Consider the following 18,025-nt stretch of genomic DNA (forward strand, 5'->3'; position numbering starts at 1 on the left):
CACTATTATTCAATTAGGATTTGGATCCAATTGGGATAATTTTTCACCATTCTCATGGAAACCCATGCGATTAATCAAATTATTTCTAACCAGATCGTATCAACGTATTCGACAACGTATAGGCCTACTTTTCTCCGTATTACCGGTAACTTAAACGGTGGTTGAAATACCATTGCTGGGTCATAATAATTTTTAGCATTGTCTCTAGATTGATGAAACGATAGATAAACACAATAAATTCGAGATCATGTTTGTGGAATATGTAAGTCTATTACTATTTCAATACATAATATCATCGGAAAATGTCCATGAATTAAAATCTATATATACTGCTAAATGAAGTGAAGTGTAAGATGACTAATTCTCAATTCATCGCATTAATCAAGAATCAGTTTTACATAATTTCTCTTTTGCACAATCTAAAACAACGGTTTTTGTAACTTGCATTGGTGATCCATTTGTTGGTGCAGTATAACGGCCTGAAATGAGGAGCATGTTTCATCAAGTCAAGTAAATGATGCTAACAACGTAATGAATCATAGCATTACTAAACATGTATTGCTGTAACTTTTCAATATATAAACAGAAAACTATTTTTCGTAGGCCTTTATCCAATTGATAGATTACCATGACTGTCCATAATCGATTTTCTGCTTCCTGGAAGACCAAACTCTTTTTGCTGTAAAATATATCGTCTGTAACTTCCAGTGACTTTCTCGGTAAACAGTGCATAAATACGGCATCCGGCAACGCGATTTTCATCAACTTTATAGAGAAAAACAACTGTTAATCAATTACTTATTTACAAATTATTTACGAATAATGTTCTGCTAATCTTTTGAATGATAGTTTACGCCATATAAATGAGTCCGAAGAACAATTACGTAGTACAATGAGTTCGACGTTGTAAAAAGATTGTTCACATAATCATCAAAATGACGTTTGATGCATTTACTTACGTATGTATGTAAGCGCTAATGATAAATCATACATACATGTTCATTAACTTGATATCCGTGGAACGCTATGAGTCGTTTTTTCGTTTCGCTTTCTTGTCCCATGCTCACCCACGAATCTGTGATGACAACATTAGCCCCATACACCGCTTCACGTGGATCGCTCGTAAAATATACACCCGTATTGTGCTGAAATTTACCAACAACTATTGTGAGCACGTAAAGACTAAATAACGGTATATGTTGTTACGCTCGCGTAAGTTTTTTTACCCGTTCGCCTGACAATTTGGCTTCGGCGACAATAGCAGATTCGGCGTTATACCCCTAGAACGAAAATCGAATGTTTCAATCTTAACTCTATATCATCGTATATAACACTTTTGATAATGATAATGATAAAATTTATATAGCGCAATAAATCCATGCTAAAAAGCGCTCAAATGCGCTCTTCCAGGGTAACATCAAGGTATGTATGAAATAGTTGAGTTTTGATCATGGATTTAAATTCATTCAGCGTCAAATTGAGTACAGTGGGTGTAGAGATCATGGAATTCCAGGTTCGCGGTGCTTGTCTTGAAAAAGCTATACTACCAAAATTTGCGAGAGTAAAGGAGGCTTCAACCAGTGTGAATTTTTAAGAGGATCGAAGAGAACGTGTTGGTTTGTAAATGCTCGCTAATATACATTGGTGCACGATCTGTAAGGGCCTTAAAAGTTTTATCAATTCAAAGGGAACTGACCTTTGGAGTAGCAACACTTATGTCCATGCCAAGTTTTGGACAGCCCATAAGCAGTGAATGTAAAATGTTGTTACCATCACCAACCCAAGCGACTCGAAGACCTTTTAATCCTCCGAAGTGTTCCTGAAGCCAAAACAGTTAAATTCTAGCATTTAGACAATCCTATGTTTCGGTTAAACATTTCTTTTCAAACGATTTAACGATCCGTTGAACCTGTAATGTTTGGAAATCAGCTAAAATCTGAAGTGGGTGATAGCGGTCGGACAGTCCGCTGATGATTGGCACAGATCCTTCGCTAGCGAGTTCATCAAGGTCTGCCTGACCAAAAACACGAGCAAGAATACAATCAACGAAACCCGACAAAACCCTGAAACAGACGAAAACATTTTTATAGATAAACATATACAGTAGGCCTAATTGTCATCAACTAATTTTCGTGAATTTCATCGGCTTCCTACTTAGCCGTATCTTTTACAGATTCACTTGTTCCTAGATGACAGTCACTGGGACTCAGAATTATGCTGTAACCACCCAAAAGGGACATTCCTGAAATACTCAAAAAATATCATTCTATAAAACCAGCAGTAAAAGCTCGGTAAGACCAGTTATTTCATGAGCGATATTTTAAAGTGAATCATCCTCCGAATTAAATGCGTCAGATATGATTTTGCTGTGCCACTATATCAGACCTATTTCAGTAGAAGTTCTCGTTCTTGTGCTTCTCTTTTGGAACAAGGCGGCAATGGATTTACCAGTAAGTGGTCGATATGCCTAGAAACGACAAGATGACAAGAACTGATACTTTAATTCGTTAACGTGATTGGTAAGGATAATAAAATCATGATCAATCGACCTACTTCTTTATCTTCTTTGATTCGCTCTTTCAAATCCATAGCGGTCCATAGTAGTTGTTTTATTTCATCGGCTTGGAAATCTTTGAGCGTCAGAAAATGGCGTCCAATTAGTGAATTGGACCTAAAATCGAATATTTTGCAAATACATTGAAGATTGCAGGAATCGAGGAGATCAGTGTTGACATTGCCTGTTGGTGCTCTTCGTTGCATAAATCATACGCACCCAATTCATACTTACTTTTCCTCGTCAGAATAGTTTCTTGTTGAAACAATTTTCGCTGATGGTGGCAACGCTTGACATCGTATGCGTTTACCAATTGATGAAATCAAGAACCTAGACTTAAGAGCAGACATTTCTATTCGTATTTTGTATACGCTAGTTATGTTATATGGTAGACGTCGCAGCTGGCGACAAGATAATGATAGCACCAGATGGATAGCCAGTAAAAAGTCCTGTATGGTATTTAACGTCTTATGCGCCAGGCAGCAGCTTAATTGGAGAATATCTCTATAATGAAAGTAAATTCGGCACAAAAAAGACATACGCTGTGTTATTTCAAACACTTACATATTTATTTCATACATAAAACATTTTAGCCGTAATAGCCACATCAAAAATAGTTGAAAAAATGAAAAACCCGTTAATCTTCACGGTTTTCGATATCGTCCACGGTTTCCGGTAATGGCTGTTCGATTGTTTCCGGTAAAGTTATCGCAAGAATTCCAGCCACCAGTGATAACAGTCCGAAGAGTAAATAAGGAAATGCCTTCATCGACATTCCATCAATCTGTGAGAAAATCACAATTTTTAACAATATTATACGATTCAGAAAATTATCCAAAGTATGTTATTAATTGCCAACAACTTGGATTACTTACTCCATATTTAAGGACAGGCGCTAAGATTGCACCACATTTTCCGGATATTGAACAGATAGCTAATCCTAAGTGCCGTACAACAGTAGGGTAAAGTTCGGCAGAATGTACCAACAATATTCCAAAACAAATAGTGATGGTGAGCTTTCCGATCATTATGCAAACGATCATTACCCAATAGTATTCTGAATAGAAAAGAAAGATGAAGAAACTAGATTTGGATCAGTTTACTTACGAACATTCCCATCGCGGAAATAAACTTACCAATGAAATATAATTCCACGAAAACAGTTGCTAATAGAACTAATGCAGAAAGGATCATCGCTGTGACATGAGGTACCTTCCTGCCCAGTTTTTCCAAACTAATCAAACTAATCGTATAAGCTGGGAATTCGACGAGTCCAGAAAGAAATGAATTCAGATAGATATTACCTCCGATTCGCCCGGGCCCGTGGGATATCCCGTAGAAAACCATATATGCAGCTACCCTAAAATATCGATATACATGTATTCAGATGTGTATACTTTCATTCTCACTCCAGTAAGCGTAAGCCTACATGCAAGTCATTTTAGAAAGAGATTATTTTTAAAATGATGATTACCAATTTGCCGACAATATAAGTGTTCTTATCACCAACAATTTAGACTTGAAAAAGTATGTTGCAGCATTCGACTGTACATTCTCTTTGAAATCTTCGTTTTTGAACAAATGCTCAGGTATCGAAACGTGGTTCACTTCAGCAATTTTTCTGATGACAGTTTCAGCTTCTTTAATCCTATCTTTACTCAATAACCACCGAGGCGATTCCGCTACAAGCCTGAAATTGCCAAGCGATTTAAAAATCATCGCAAACGAAAACAGTTGAATGAAGGCAAGAGGGCGCGAATGGACCTACCAACAACATGGCATGACTAATATGCATGTAAGACTAGATAATACTGTCTGTAAGTAGCGCCATTTACGAACGAGATAAGCAATTCCCGGCAAAATAACAGATCCGAGGGAATAGAAATATTGAATGCATATCACTGCTAATACGCGTTTCGATGGTCCGACCAACTCAATGGCTGAAAAGAATGAAAATAGTAAATCCACCATTTTCCCCATAGAGATTCCTTTCGTTCAAGATAATCCGTTTCGTATTCCTTACCGAGAACTAAACAGGAAACATACATGCCAGTACTGGCTACGGAGCAGACAAACTGAAGAAACACGAAACTGTAGTATTCTTGAGCCCAGGCAGTTCCAAAGCCGCCTATAATCACCAGAATAAATGCAACCAGTTGCATTGTTTTTCGGCCATACCTATCAATAAGTCAAATCGTTAGAGTAGATTTCGTGGTTATTAGAGATTGTTTCTTGGTTGTGCGTCATGTTAATTTTCTGTAAAATCTTACGTATCAGCTGCCAATCCAAATATCAGGCTTCCCACCAGCAATCCTGACATCACTAATGTTTTGAATGACGTATACTTTTTACTCTTGACAAACACTCCAAACTGCATAATTCATGTGAGCAGAACGATGACAATAAATATTCATACTCATATTCAAATTCAAATCACATATTCAAGCGGAGCCGACAGTTGAAAACACATTTTTTTCGAGATTGAAAGAATTCGTTATCGAAAATGTTTCGAATATGACCCCTATCTTTATCTCGTCTTGATGACGTAAGTTTTAAACGACATTTAGTTTGTGTTACAAACTGATGATAACATTATTCATTCTATAAAAATCCTACCTCTGTTAGTGATGTAACATATAGGGGACCAATATCATGAATGAGGTACACACATGAGTCGGATACCAATGTTGAATGATTATCCAATCCATTGCCTTTTCGCGACAAAAGCAATTCGTGCCACGATTCTAGATTCTTCGCGTCAGAATCATTTGAAATCTTGGAACTTTCGTTTCCAAAGTCATTCATCGAACAACTGTCACACAAAAAAACGTGTCATTGTGACTGAGATTTTGTCAAGTACGGTATATTCAAATATTTTGAATCGGGAAAGTAGACCTACCTGCTATTGTATGATATGTTACTTGTAAAAACTCCTGCTAATATGTGAAACGCATATGAAATTGATGGTAAACACAGTACAAAGTATCTAGATTTCTGGTATTTTCCAAATCCTCCCAAAATCGCATTTATTTCATTCAGTTTCATTGTTGTCGTCTAAATTGCTTCATGTAGGCTGAATGAATAATCATTGCTCGTGGACACCAGATTGCACCGGTGTTTCAGCAATGTGGTAATTAATGCGCGTTGAATTCCGCAAACATTGCAACACTCGTAAATTTGCAAATTACAGATATTCAGACAACTTCAAAACTTCACTGCGAATGTAGCAACTAAAATGTGAGGTATGACGTGCGCGTTTAAAGCGTTAGCTGGCAAACGCTGGTAAACGCGGTCAATGCGCTTTGTACCAAGAGTTATTTTTCAAGTAAGGGTACTGAAATTAAATTTGGATAAAATCAAAAGCCAGAAGTTAGTAACCACGGAAAAGAAACATGGTTGAATTTCCTTTGTGTGTTAAAAATAAGTACTCGACCGCGAGGTTTGTACGTAAACGTTGATAAACAACTCTAAATTTTCTTTTTACCAATGACATGATATCTGACATTAAAACGATAAAGGTAAATACACAGTTACAATTTTATCTAACTAATCTTATTTATTTATTCATAGTGATAGTTTACAAGTATGATTGTTTGTACATTTGGTGGTTTTTAAGTACACCATTAGAATAGTATATATAATCATTTCCTTATTCTTGGATAGATGTGCTTGGCTCGCTTGATCGTACCTGCCAGAAAAGAAACGATTGAATTCGAGTTAAAGCTGATGAACGCTGATTAAATAAAATACTCACATTTAAAATTTCTATTTACTCTTCACAATTTTTATTGCAGTTCATGGAATTTAAATAACATACGGGAAAATATGAATTAATGCTAAAAATAAAGCGAAGGAAAATCTGTATAAAACTATGATAATATCATCTACAATAGAACTGACACACATACTTACAATCTGAAGAAATTGCACCTTAATCAGTTGCATTCATTTTTACTGAGAAAAGTATATATGATAATAAAATGCAGAGAGGACGAGAATCGAAAAAAGTATGTATGTATTTTATTTTATCAATGTATCTAAAATATAATATAACAAAACATGTATGCACGAAGAGAAATGGAGGAGGGAAAAGGAGGAAAAAAACAAATATATAAGAATAGATCAGATCGTATTTCCCTTCAAAATAACAATCATTTGATATTCACAATGGTTAGCTCATCACAAAATGTATGTATACATATAAAGAAACGTTTATTTTTTTCAGAAGTCCACGCATAAGCTAAATATTGTTCATATCGATATACATACGCATGTGCAACCACATACTGATTCGGTAATAAGATCAAATTCGAAGGCGATGTGCAAGACATAATTGATAATCAGAAAACCATATTTTTCAGATTAGGACTAGATTGGAGAAATTAGATAAAGAGGCAGAATAGGCGTTACGTAGTTCATCATACTTGTGTTTCTAGCTGCATTGCCTTGTTATCAAATGCATACTCAGTTGGGTCACCGTTTTCAAAGTGCACAACTCTGAAAGATCAAAAACATTTGTTTCCACGAGATAATAAAATCGCTTGTTGAAGCTACGTAATTTAAGGATCTACGATAGTAATGTATCTACAAGGTTGACGGGGAACTCAGTATTGGCTATCCTTACCGGCCGAATTGTTTACCGTCTTCAATCGTCTCTGGCAAACTTCGGCCTCTTGTTTCGGGTAACTTGATTGTCGCCACTGCGGCCAAAATAGAAAATACACCGAAAGTAACCAGTGGGAATAATTTCTCAAAATTTCCGCCAACCATCGTGCCCTGAAAAAAGACCTCCAGCGATGATTATATTCTTATATGACACGGGTTTGTAAACATTCCTTAGACTTAATCTAATCCCTTGGCTTTACATATCTGAAGATAAATACATTTGTTTACTTTTGTGGAATGGGAAAATACTTTATGCGTGTTGGTATAAGCCTTTTACAAAAATAATTTTCTCAAATTACATTTTTTGCTGGCGCTATTCATGGTGTGTGTTATTTACCACATTTGCGATGATAGGGGCCAAAATACTTCCGACTCTTGCACACGTAGAGCTAGTACCCATGCCGAAATTTCTCATTACTGTCGGATACAGCTCTGCAGAAAACACGTAAATAATCGCGAATCCAGCTGCTGCGCCAAATTTACCGATCATTGCAAATGTCACCATCAACCAATTCAAATCTGCAAAGAATAAGATGCATTTTTGGGAAAACAATCAAAAGTTTACCTATTCAAACGAGATTTGACGGATCGTACTTTTGGCGTTTTATTTTGATTTAAAAAAGTTTAAACTGCGAGTGCTTATGTTTTACTCACCACCTGCGTATAAAACAACGAATACAGTGCAAACTAGAGTGACGCCTCCGATCATCATAGCAGTAATGTGAGGCGGTTTGCGGCCCCATGGATTCATCGTCAGAATACAAAACGTATACGCTGGGAACTCGACCAGACCAGAAAGAAATGAATTTAAGAATATGTTCCCACCAAGATTTCCGGCGTTTAGTGAAAGTCCATAATAAACCATAGATACAACCATCCTATGGGTAAATGGAGAATTAGAATGGATTCGGAAGAAATTGGGAAATAAGTTAAATCACGGTGATTTTAAGTAACATACCAATTGAAATAGATGACGAGTGTACGAATAACTAAAGTTTTGGAGCGGATATACTCCTTAAATGAAAATTGAGGTTTGACCTCGACATAATCATCTGTAGAAAATAGTTTATCTGGAAGAATGACTCTGTTTACTGCGGCCATTTTTCTGAGTATTTTTTCTGCTTCGTCCATTCGGCCTTTTGTGATAAGCCATCGAGGAGATTCGGGTAAGAACCTGACGAGTAAATTTTCGCATGTATTTTCAAGATAAGTTTTTAAACAGGGAAAATGTAATTCAAATAGGAAAAATATACTTGCCACCAATAAGAGAAGAGCAAAATGTTAGGCAGTACTAGAGCTGTTTGTAAATACCTCCAGTTACGTATGAGGTACGCAATACCTGGTAATATGCAGGCACCAAGTGCAAAGAAATACTCAATTACCATACCAGCAATAACTCGTTTTGATGGTCCTACTAATTCCATTCCTAAAAAAAGGGCATTCTTCACTCAACCTACTTGAATCCTTTTTTGGGAAAATAAGCATACAGCTACTACAGACCTAAGACAAAGCTGCATAGGAAAAGTCCACTGCACGCAGCTCCGCTCATGAAGCGAAAGAAAACAAAACTGTAGAATTCTGGTGCCCAGGCTGACGCTACACCAAACGCGCATAAACAAGCGACACAGAGGAAGAACGCAATCCTACGACCATATCTGAAAAATCATGTACTTCGCTTTGTGACGTAGTGGTGAAAAATGAATACATATATTCAAATAACCTAAGAACTCGAGAGCGCAACTAATGTAATGTTGCAATTTCACCACGATACTTACACATCGGACAGGACACCAAAAACTGTCGCACCTACGAATAAACCGCCCATGACCATCGTCGATAATAGAACCCGATTTCCGCCATTCTTTTTACCAACTTTATTAAACTACATTTCAAAAATTGCGAAAGACAATCTGATGATATTGAAATTCTAATTTCTTAGATTTTCACGATGTGTGACTCATTGACTAAATGCCGGGTAATAGAGGCAATCTGTCGCTTTAACTACATGTTACCGTGCTGCATTGTGATCTCACCTCCGTCATAGTTGTGCTTTCGAAAACAGATCTATCATAAACCCACGCATCGCATTCCACCTTGGTCGCATTTTCCGGGATACCGGTCACGTTACTGAACTTAGTCGAAGCGTCGATGAGATAAATCTCGTCTTCGGACAATATCCACTTGTTGTCGTCTTTGACCCAGGGTACTGTATGATTGAGCCGCAATGCGTGCTCGGGATTCTGAATGCTGTACGTGTCATTCTCCAAATCCGGAATCGCACATCTAGATTTTATGAATTCATCATTTTGAGGGTTATGATAAACTACAGCTAACCCCCGATATACCGCCCACATCGGTGCAGAACGATTTTGGCGGTATAGAGAGTATGGCGGTGTATCGGGAGTGTTTTACTATGTATTTGTATTGAGATGTACATTGAGAAAACCTGGCGGTTACTTTACTTATCATTCATAATTTCTAGGGCCAAATATCCTAGTTGACTAACGGGATTCTAGATCTGGATGGGGTACGTTGAAAGTGACCACTTCTGGAATGAGGTCGACGGAATTATAAAATATTAAGTGAACACCAGTACAACAGGAAGAAGGGTCAGTTTAATAGAATGGTAAACTTTGACCTTGGGGTCACTTTAATGCAATAAAGAAGTTTCCAGTTTCTAGGCGCCATTTTGTGGCGGTCCCGCGAGGTCCCCATTGTTGCGATAATTTGGGCTCATTTTTAAAACATAAGTTTAGATTGAATATCAATCATATAGTTCTGCAGTCCCTTGCTCGACGAAATCAATTTATACACCATTTTAAAGGAAATGAAATGCAGATATTTGCTGGCGATTCTTGGAATTTTTGAACGTAACAATTGAGAACAGTGACGGTGTGAAACCAAGGACCGCATATCTTAACCGTGCGTAAAAGAAATCGCAATATTTATTAATTTTAAAATATCTAAGTATCTCTTCAAGTAAAAGGTTTTCCAGTCTATAAAATGATTGCTCTTAGATAAATTCATACCCAGAAGATTATTACTTTATTATTTATCACTATCCAAACAAGAAATCTTATATACACTTACATCGGCGGTGGGCAAAGGGTTATTTTTAGATAGCACCGACTCAAGTGCATATAAGATTTCTTGGTTGGATTGTGATTTTTTTGTGAAACCGGTCGCGTTCATCTTTAGAAAATAATAAAAAAGATATCATTATGTTTACTATTTTAGATTTTTAATATAATCTATTCAATCTATTTGTATAGTACGTAGGCATACAATGTTCGTTATGTAATGTGTACATATGATATATGTTCTCTCACCTGAAATTTGGTACTGCACTTAAAAATACTCCTGCAAGAACTACAAATGCTAAGAACGTTGACGGCACGCATAGCATGAAATACCTAATCTTTTGATATTTTCCAAACTCTCCAATTTTTATCAATATTTCATCGAATTGCATCGTGGCACTCGTACGATCCGATTCACTAATCAGTGTCCTGTATATCTTAAATATTGAGACCGGTCGCTAATCGGTCTAAGACGTCATTTTGTACTATGACCTACATTGAATAAGCAATATCAAGAACCATCATTGTATTCGAAAATAAATTATGCTTTTGAGACTTATTTGCATACCAGAACATTCTTGCGCGCACAAATCGTACTGCATATGTAAGTATATATCACGCAAAAATCCGGCTCTATTCAGACGTTAATGATCGGTTACTCGTGTCTACTTTACAAGCAACGCGGTTCACACTTTTAGGCGGTCTTTTTTCAAAAGATTTAAAATCACGGATAATGTGTACTTAGCGTAGGTTAACAACAGAATTTCCAAAAATCATTTCCACAACTTTAATAATTTTAAGCCATCCTCGACAAATCCAGAATTTCCTTTAAAATACATTGATATATTTTTTTATATATTTATATCTTTTGTTTAGTTTTGACGGGTAAAAAATGAAAGTTTGACGGGTAAAACATGAAAGTTTGACGGGTGAATTTGATGTTTAATTTTGACAGGATATCTATGCCATATTAAGCCACCCTCGACAAATCCAGAATTTTCTTTAAAATGTATTTATCATATTTGTTGTACTATATACATAATTATGGTTATTCACTCCAAATATTGAGAATATGACTAAGATTTTAACAATTATACACGTAAGCTTGCGGTAAAATATCAGCATCAAGCTAAAAGAATTGATACCTTCTTTCTCATTTCTGCTGAGCTTAAAGGTTGACCCGGCTGGCCTGTACATGACTTTTTTTCTAAATTTTGATCGAGCTAAGCATATCGGCTGCTATATAAATGAACTGATAACAAATTTTATTGCAGTTTACAAAATGGCCCGGCTGATTAAGAGAAACAAGGTATCGAATCAAGTGCATCAAATCTCCCATTACGTTAAGATCGCATTTATTACATATCCGTTGATCACTTGGTGTATTTGAGTACATGATCTTCCTGTTTCCACTGGTATATACAGCATCAACGAAATTTACACGCAGTTTTAAGAAGATCCTTTGGTAACCGGTGTAGATAGTTTTCAAACCCAAAATTTGCTTTGAGATTTGAATAAGTAGACGGATGAACGGTGGTTGAAATACCATTGCTCGGTTAACAATCGTAAACCACACAAAAGCAATTCATCCAGTGATTTAATGAAATACAAGTTCATCATAAACAAGATGGTTCCAAACTGATTTCTCCGGATCCATTTGGGTTGCAGAAACCTAAGTTTGTGACACCACCTTCTGTTGGTTTTCTGCAATGAAATTAAACTCGGCGCAGAATCGTTTTCTTCGGAGATTAGGAGTCAAACGGGAGGATTGATTGGCCGACTTAAGATAACAGCTAATTCTTTTATACGATGCAATTCTGACAATGGCTTTTTGAATTTCATAAATTGTTTCAGATTACTGACTTCAGATCAAAGTTCTCCTATTTCCAAAAGTAATTTCTTGACTAAATTCAATCTAGGCATGATTATTTTGAACAACCAACCTTTAGCACTTATTTTTTTTCTTATCTTTGAATAGCTTTATTAATGGAAGAATAAAATTGTACAGTATATAATTGTGCATAAGTCTACAAAAAGACATTATTAGCAATACACTGAATGTGAAATTACTACAAAAACATAATTTACACAATTTCATGCAGGAATAGTACATTATGAATTACAGTAAACCACGTCCAACTCGGACTTTCGACTAACTTGGACAAAAACGAAATGATTTTTCACACTCCTAGCGTATTTTTCTATCGTTAACTCGGATAAATAACGGGTAATAAGGTTATATATTAATGAAGGAGCGGGTGATCTAACGTTAAACTAGTTACATCCACCTTGATTACTCCAAGCGTCCACTATCAGGGCTGAGTGGCAAGACAAGTGGGTTCGAGTCCTGCTGGCTGCTTACAGTGTGCGGGCAACACTTCAAAGGCGGTCCCGTCGTGAGGTTAAATGAATTTTCCAATAGGGTAAGTCTTGGGAAACCAAGATCCAAGCGATGTTAAGCCAAAATAAACAAACAATTTGGTGAGCTAATATTTTGAAAGTTGTGGTTAAAAAGATGACTTTTCATAGGTGCACTCTTAACTTATTCAAACACGTTAGATAACATGGAATAACAGGTGTTACGTACATTTACGGTATAATAAGAAGTGCTGTATCACAGATGGTGATACACAGTTTTCTAGACCTGGGATCATACATATTTGGAATGTCAGAAGAAAATTCATTTCCTAGTAATCTTATTGTCAAAGGCAACAATCAGGCCTGGACTGGAAACAGTATCTATGCCAGTTAAAAGTTTATTTTCATAGTTTAAGCGTGTCTAATGCATCAGGATGTTAACCAGTCTGGGTTGGACTTTAAAATTATTTCACTGGTTAGGGTCCGTAACCCTGTATGCCCGGTTCAATTTATTGAAGTCTTAGGTGTATAGACAATATTTTTGCGTACCGGGGATAGCGAAGAGATCCAACTCGGATTTCTGGGGAGGGGTTAGTAAAAAGTCATCAATGATTAATTTTTCCCGCCATTCCACCATCTTGGATGACATCACTTCCGGCTGCCATCTGAGATGTCGTCACTCCCGGTCGTCCGTCCCATCCACTTCCCGTTCCCCAAAACATGCTACTGACGTGCGTGGCTCGCTTGGTCGTTCCTGTCAGAAAAGAAACGATTGAATAGTGGTTAAATGCCGATTTCATCCGTTCAGAAGTTTAGGGGTCTTAGGCTGTTAGAAACTTGTGGGGATTATTTGCTTTGAAAGGGAAAGGAAAATAGTAATGATTATAATAAAGATAATAATCCGAGGAAATCAATAAGGTTTTCCGTGAAACAGCAGAAGAACCTAACTAAATAGATGTCATCTGCAATAGAAATGACGCACATACTTACAATCTGATGAAATTGCACATTAATCAGTTGCATTAAATTTTCACTGAGCTTAATATATGATAATATAATACAGAGAGGACGAGAATCGAAGAAAACTAAATATAGGAATTTTGTTTTAGGAATGCATTTCAAATAGAATATAACAAAACATGTATGCACGAAGAGACAGAAATGCCACAATGAATTGCTAAGTAATCGGAGGGTAAAAAAGCAGATCGCAAAATAACAATCATTCGATATTCACAACGGTAGCTTATCACAAAATGCATGTATACATATAAAGAAACGTTAGTTAAAGCGGCAATATAGTTTTAGTAGTTCACCATACTTGTGTTTCTAGCCGCATTGTCTTGTTATCATACGCATACGCAGATGGATCACCGTTTTCAAATCTGACAACTCTGAAAGATCAAAAACATCTGTTTCCACCAGAGAATAAAATCGCCATTGAAACTACGCGCTTAAAAACCACTCCCTAGTCACATGACATGAATTATCGTCTTAAATATTTTCAATGCTGACGGGAAACTCAGTATTGGCTATACTTACCGGCCGAATTGTTTACCGTCTTCAATCGTCTCTGGCAAACTTCGGCCCCTTGTTTCCGGTAACTTGACTGTCGTCATTGCGGCCAATATAGAAAATATACCGAAAGTGACCAGTGGGAATAATTTCTCAAAATTCCCGCCAACTATCGTGCCCTGAAAAAGACCCTCAGCGATGATAATTAGTTTATTTGTACGACAACAAGTTAGTGTTGACTGATCGTACGTAGGTATTTTCTCAAATTATAATTTATGCAAGGTATTCATAGTGTGTGTTATTTACCGCATTTGCGATGATAGGGGCCAAAATACTTCCGACCGTTGAGCACGTAGAGCTAGTACCCATGCCGAAATTTCTCATTACAGTCGGATACAGCTCGGCAGAAAACACGTAAATAATCGCAAATCCAGCTGATGCACCAAATTTACCGATCATTGCAAATGTCACCATCAACCAATTCATCTCTGGAAAGAATATAAGATGCATGGAAAATTTAAAGTCAACCTGTTCAAACGACATCGGTGACATTACGTTTTATTTCATTATAATAAATATGTAAAATGCAATGTTTTACTTACGATGTGCGTATAAAACAATGAATACAGTGCAAACTAGAGTGACGCCTCCGATCAACATAGCAGTAATGTGAGGCGGTTTGCGGCCCCATGGATTCATCGTCAGAATGCAAAACGTATACGCTGGGAACTCGACCAGACCAGAAAGAAATGAATTTAAGAATATATGTTCCCACCAAGATTTCCGGCATATAGTGAAAGTCCGTAATAAACCAGAGCTACAACCATCCTATGAAAAAATGAAGAATTAGAATAGATTCAGGAGAAATTTGGTAATGAGTTGAATCATCAGGGATTGACAAGTAATTTCGTTATTGTTTTATGAAACTTACCAATTGAAATAGATGACGAGTGTACGAATAACTAAAGTTTTGGAGCGGATATACTCCTTAAATGAAAATTGAGGTTTGGCCCTAACACAATCATCTGTAGTAAGTTGTATATCTGGAAGAATGACTCCGTTTACTGCGGCCATTTTTCTGAGTATTGTTTCTGCTTCGTCCATTCGGCCTTTTGTCATGAGCCATCGAGGAGATTCGGGTAAGAACCTGACGAGTAAATTTACGCATTTTTTTCTAAGGTTTTATACAGGGGAAATCTTGTCAAATTGGAGACATACTTACCACCAATATGATAATAGCAAAACGATAGGCAGTACAAGAGCTGTTTGTAAATACCTCCAGTTACGTATGAGGTACGCAATACCTGGTAATACGCAGGCACCAAGTGCAAAGAAATACTCTATTACTATACCAGCAATAACTCTTTTTGATGGTCCTACTAATTCCATTCCTAAAAAAGGGCATTTTTCACTCAACATATTTTTGGGAAGATAAAGAATAGAATTATATTCATGCACTACAGACCTAAGACAAAGCTGCATTGGAAAAGTCCACTAGACGCAGCTCCGCTCATGAACCGGAAGAAAACAAAACTGTAGAATTCTGGTGCCCAGGCTGACCCTACACCAAACACGCATAAACTAGCGACACAGAGGAAGAATGCAATCCTGCGACCACATCTGAAAAATCATGTACTTCGCTTTGTGACGTAATGGGGAAAATGAATACATATATTCAAATAACCTAATAACTAGATAGCGCAACTAATGTAATGTTGCAATTTCACCAGGATACTTACACGTCGGACAGGACACCAAAAACTGTCGCACCTACGAATGAACCGCACATGACCATCGTAGATAATAGAACGCGATTTCCGCCATTCTTTTTGCCAACTTGATTAAACTACATTTCAAAAATTGCGAAAGACAATCGAATGACACTGAAGTGTGCTTCGTGAAATTTCAATTTCTTAACATTTGTATAATGTGTGACTCATTGAATTAATACCGGGTAATAGAGGCAATCTATCGCTTTAACTACATGTTATTGTTGTGGTGCGTCGTGACCTCACCTCCGTCATAGGTGTGCTTTCGAAAACAGATCTATCATAAACCCACGCATCGCATTCCACCTTGGTCGCATTTTCTGGGATACCGGTAACGTTACTGAACTTAGTCGAAGCGTCGATGACGTAAATCTCGTCTTCGGACAATATCCACTTGTTGTCATCTTTGACCCAGGGTACTGTATGATTGAGCCGCAATGCGTGCTCTTGATTCTGAATGATGTACGTGTCATTCTCCAAACCCGGAATCGCACATCTAGATTTATGAATCCATCAATTATCAGGACCGTATCTAGTAGGAGCAGGGGTCAGTTGCCCTTCCCTCCAGACATTTTGGAAAAAATACCCATTTTACAAATATTATTATGATTATTCTTTAGAACTGGCCTTTTTCGGGTTTCTCCTCCTCTCAAAAATATTCAAATGCTATGTACACCCGGAATATGATATTTGTTAAAGGGCAATTTTGGTAGTTTCGACTTCAAATTTCACTTATCATTTATAATTTCTAGGACCAGATATTCTAGTTGATTAACGGGATTAGAAAATAATAAGTGAACATCAGTAAAACAAGAAATAGGGCCGGTTTAATACAATGGTAAACTTTCACCATGGGGTCAACTCAACTGAAATTGTGGAAAGTTGTCCCAGTCTATAAAATCAGACCCAAACGATTATTATATTTTACGATTTAACACAATCCAAACAAGAAATCACATCGTTTGCATCGGTGGTGGGCAGAGGATTATTTCTAAATAGCACCGCTTCAAGTATATATGAGATTTCTTGTTTTAATTGTGATAGATTTTATTTATCAGAAACCGGTGGTTCTCACAGTGTTAGAAGAACATAGAAATATATCATTATTTTACTATTTTAGATTTCTAATATTCACTATAATTCATTCGTAAAATAGGTATGTACCTTATATAATGCGATGTATGTATATAATGTATGCTATATGATATACAGTGTATGCTGTGAACGAATGTAGGTAAAAAACGTCCCGGGAAATAATGTCCCCGGAAAAAATGTCCCGGAAAATATGTCCCCGGAAAAAATGTCCTAGGGAAAAGATGTCTCTGGAAAAGATGTGCCATAATGTAGAAGAAAATGTCCCAGTCTATCATTACTAATTTAGTAAATTTCCCATCGAAATAACACCTGAGAACAAACTTGGTTATTGGTACCAAACCATAAAAAAATAATTCATTGAGTGACCATGAGAATAACAGGCCTCGAATGTCGGCATTAATTAATTTTGCCATGAAAACATGTGAACTTAAACATGATACGTCAAATTTAAGAAGATTTTAAATTCATAATACAAACAATGAAATATAGTATAGCCCTTATTTGTTATCAAACGTTATAATTGTAATCAAAATGTATCACCGAGTTTGTTCCAAGTTTGTTACTAATGATAGACTGGGACATTTTTCCTGGGGACATATTTTCCCTGGGACATTTTTCCGGGGACATATTTTCCGGGACATTTTTACCGTTTACCGCTGAGTGCATATAATGTATATACGTTATATAATGTATATGTAATGTATACGTATATAATGTGTACGTAATGTATGTTCTCTCACCTGAAATTTGGCACTGCACTTAGAAATATTTCTGCAAGAAGTATTATTGCGAAGAACGTTGACGGCACGCATAGCATGAGATACCTAATCTTTTGATATTTTCCAAACTCTCCAATTTCTATCAATATTTCATCGAATTGCATCGTGGCTCGCGTATGATCCGATTCACTAATCAGTGTCCCGTATATCTTAAATATTGAGACCGGTCGCTAATCGGTCTTAGGAGTTATTTATTACTTTCTATGACCTACA

At 36.7% G+C, this 18,025-nt stretch overlaps 2 protein-coding genes and 1 pseudogene across 2 annotated transcripts; all 3 read right to left on the reverse strand.

Moving 5' to 3' along the window:
• Positions 1-170: 170 nt before the first annotated feature.
• LOC141906494 (ornithine transcarbamylase, mitochondrial-like) lies at positions 171-2,279 on the reverse strand. The gene is made up of 7 exons (XM_074796154.1): positions 2,155-2,279; positions 1,910-2,063; positions 1,697-1,819; positions 1,227-1,280; positions 996-1,145; positions 628-765; positions 171-479 (listed from the first exon to the last, which is right to left on the reverse strand). Exons 1-7 carry the CDS (start codon positions 2,238-2,240, stop codon positions 420-422), a joined length of 765 nt encoding a protein of 254 aa, XP_074652255.1. The 5' UTR covers positions 2,241-2,279; the 3' UTR covers positions 171-419.
• A 282-nt stretch (positions 2,280-2,561) lies between these two features.
• LOC141899589 (organic cation transporter-like protein) lies at positions 2,562-12,237 on the reverse strand. Its single transcript, XM_074786018.1, has 20 exons — positions 10,549-12,237; positions 9,253-9,502; positions 8,995-9,101; positions 8,720-8,874; positions 8,477-8,645; positions 8,178-8,393; positions 7,874-8,097; positions 7,557-7,738; positions 7,179-7,330; positions 6,979-7,051; positions 5,863-5,888; positions 5,171-5,366; positions 4,825-4,925; positions 4,578-4,732; positions 4,323-4,494; positions 4,029-4,244; positions 3,691-3,914; positions 3,430-3,611; positions 2,789-3,338; positions 2,562-2,671 (listed from the first exon to the last, which is right to left on the reverse strand). Exons 1-19 carry the CDS (start codon positions 10,689-10,691, stop codon positions 3,192-3,194), a joined length of 3,090 nt encoding a protein of 1,029 aa, XP_074642119.1. The 5' UTR covers positions 10,692-12,237; the 3' UTR covers positions 2,562-2,671; positions 2,789-3,191.
• A 5-nt stretch (positions 12,238-12,242) lies between these two features.
• On the reverse strand, positions 12,243-18,003 carry LOC141899665 (organic cation transporter protein-like; annotated as a pseudogene).
• Between the last annotated feature and the right edge of the window lie 22 nt (positions 18,004-18,025).

The sequence above is a fragment of the Tubulanus polymorphus genome, chromosome 1 (genome assembly GCF_964204645.1).
Source record: "Tubulanus polymorphus chromosome 1, tnTubPoly1.2, whole genome shotgun sequence".
Taxonomy (NCBI): Eukaryota; Metazoa; Nemertea; class Palaeonemertea; order Tubulaniformes; family Tubulanidae; genus Tubulanus; species Tubulanus polymorphus.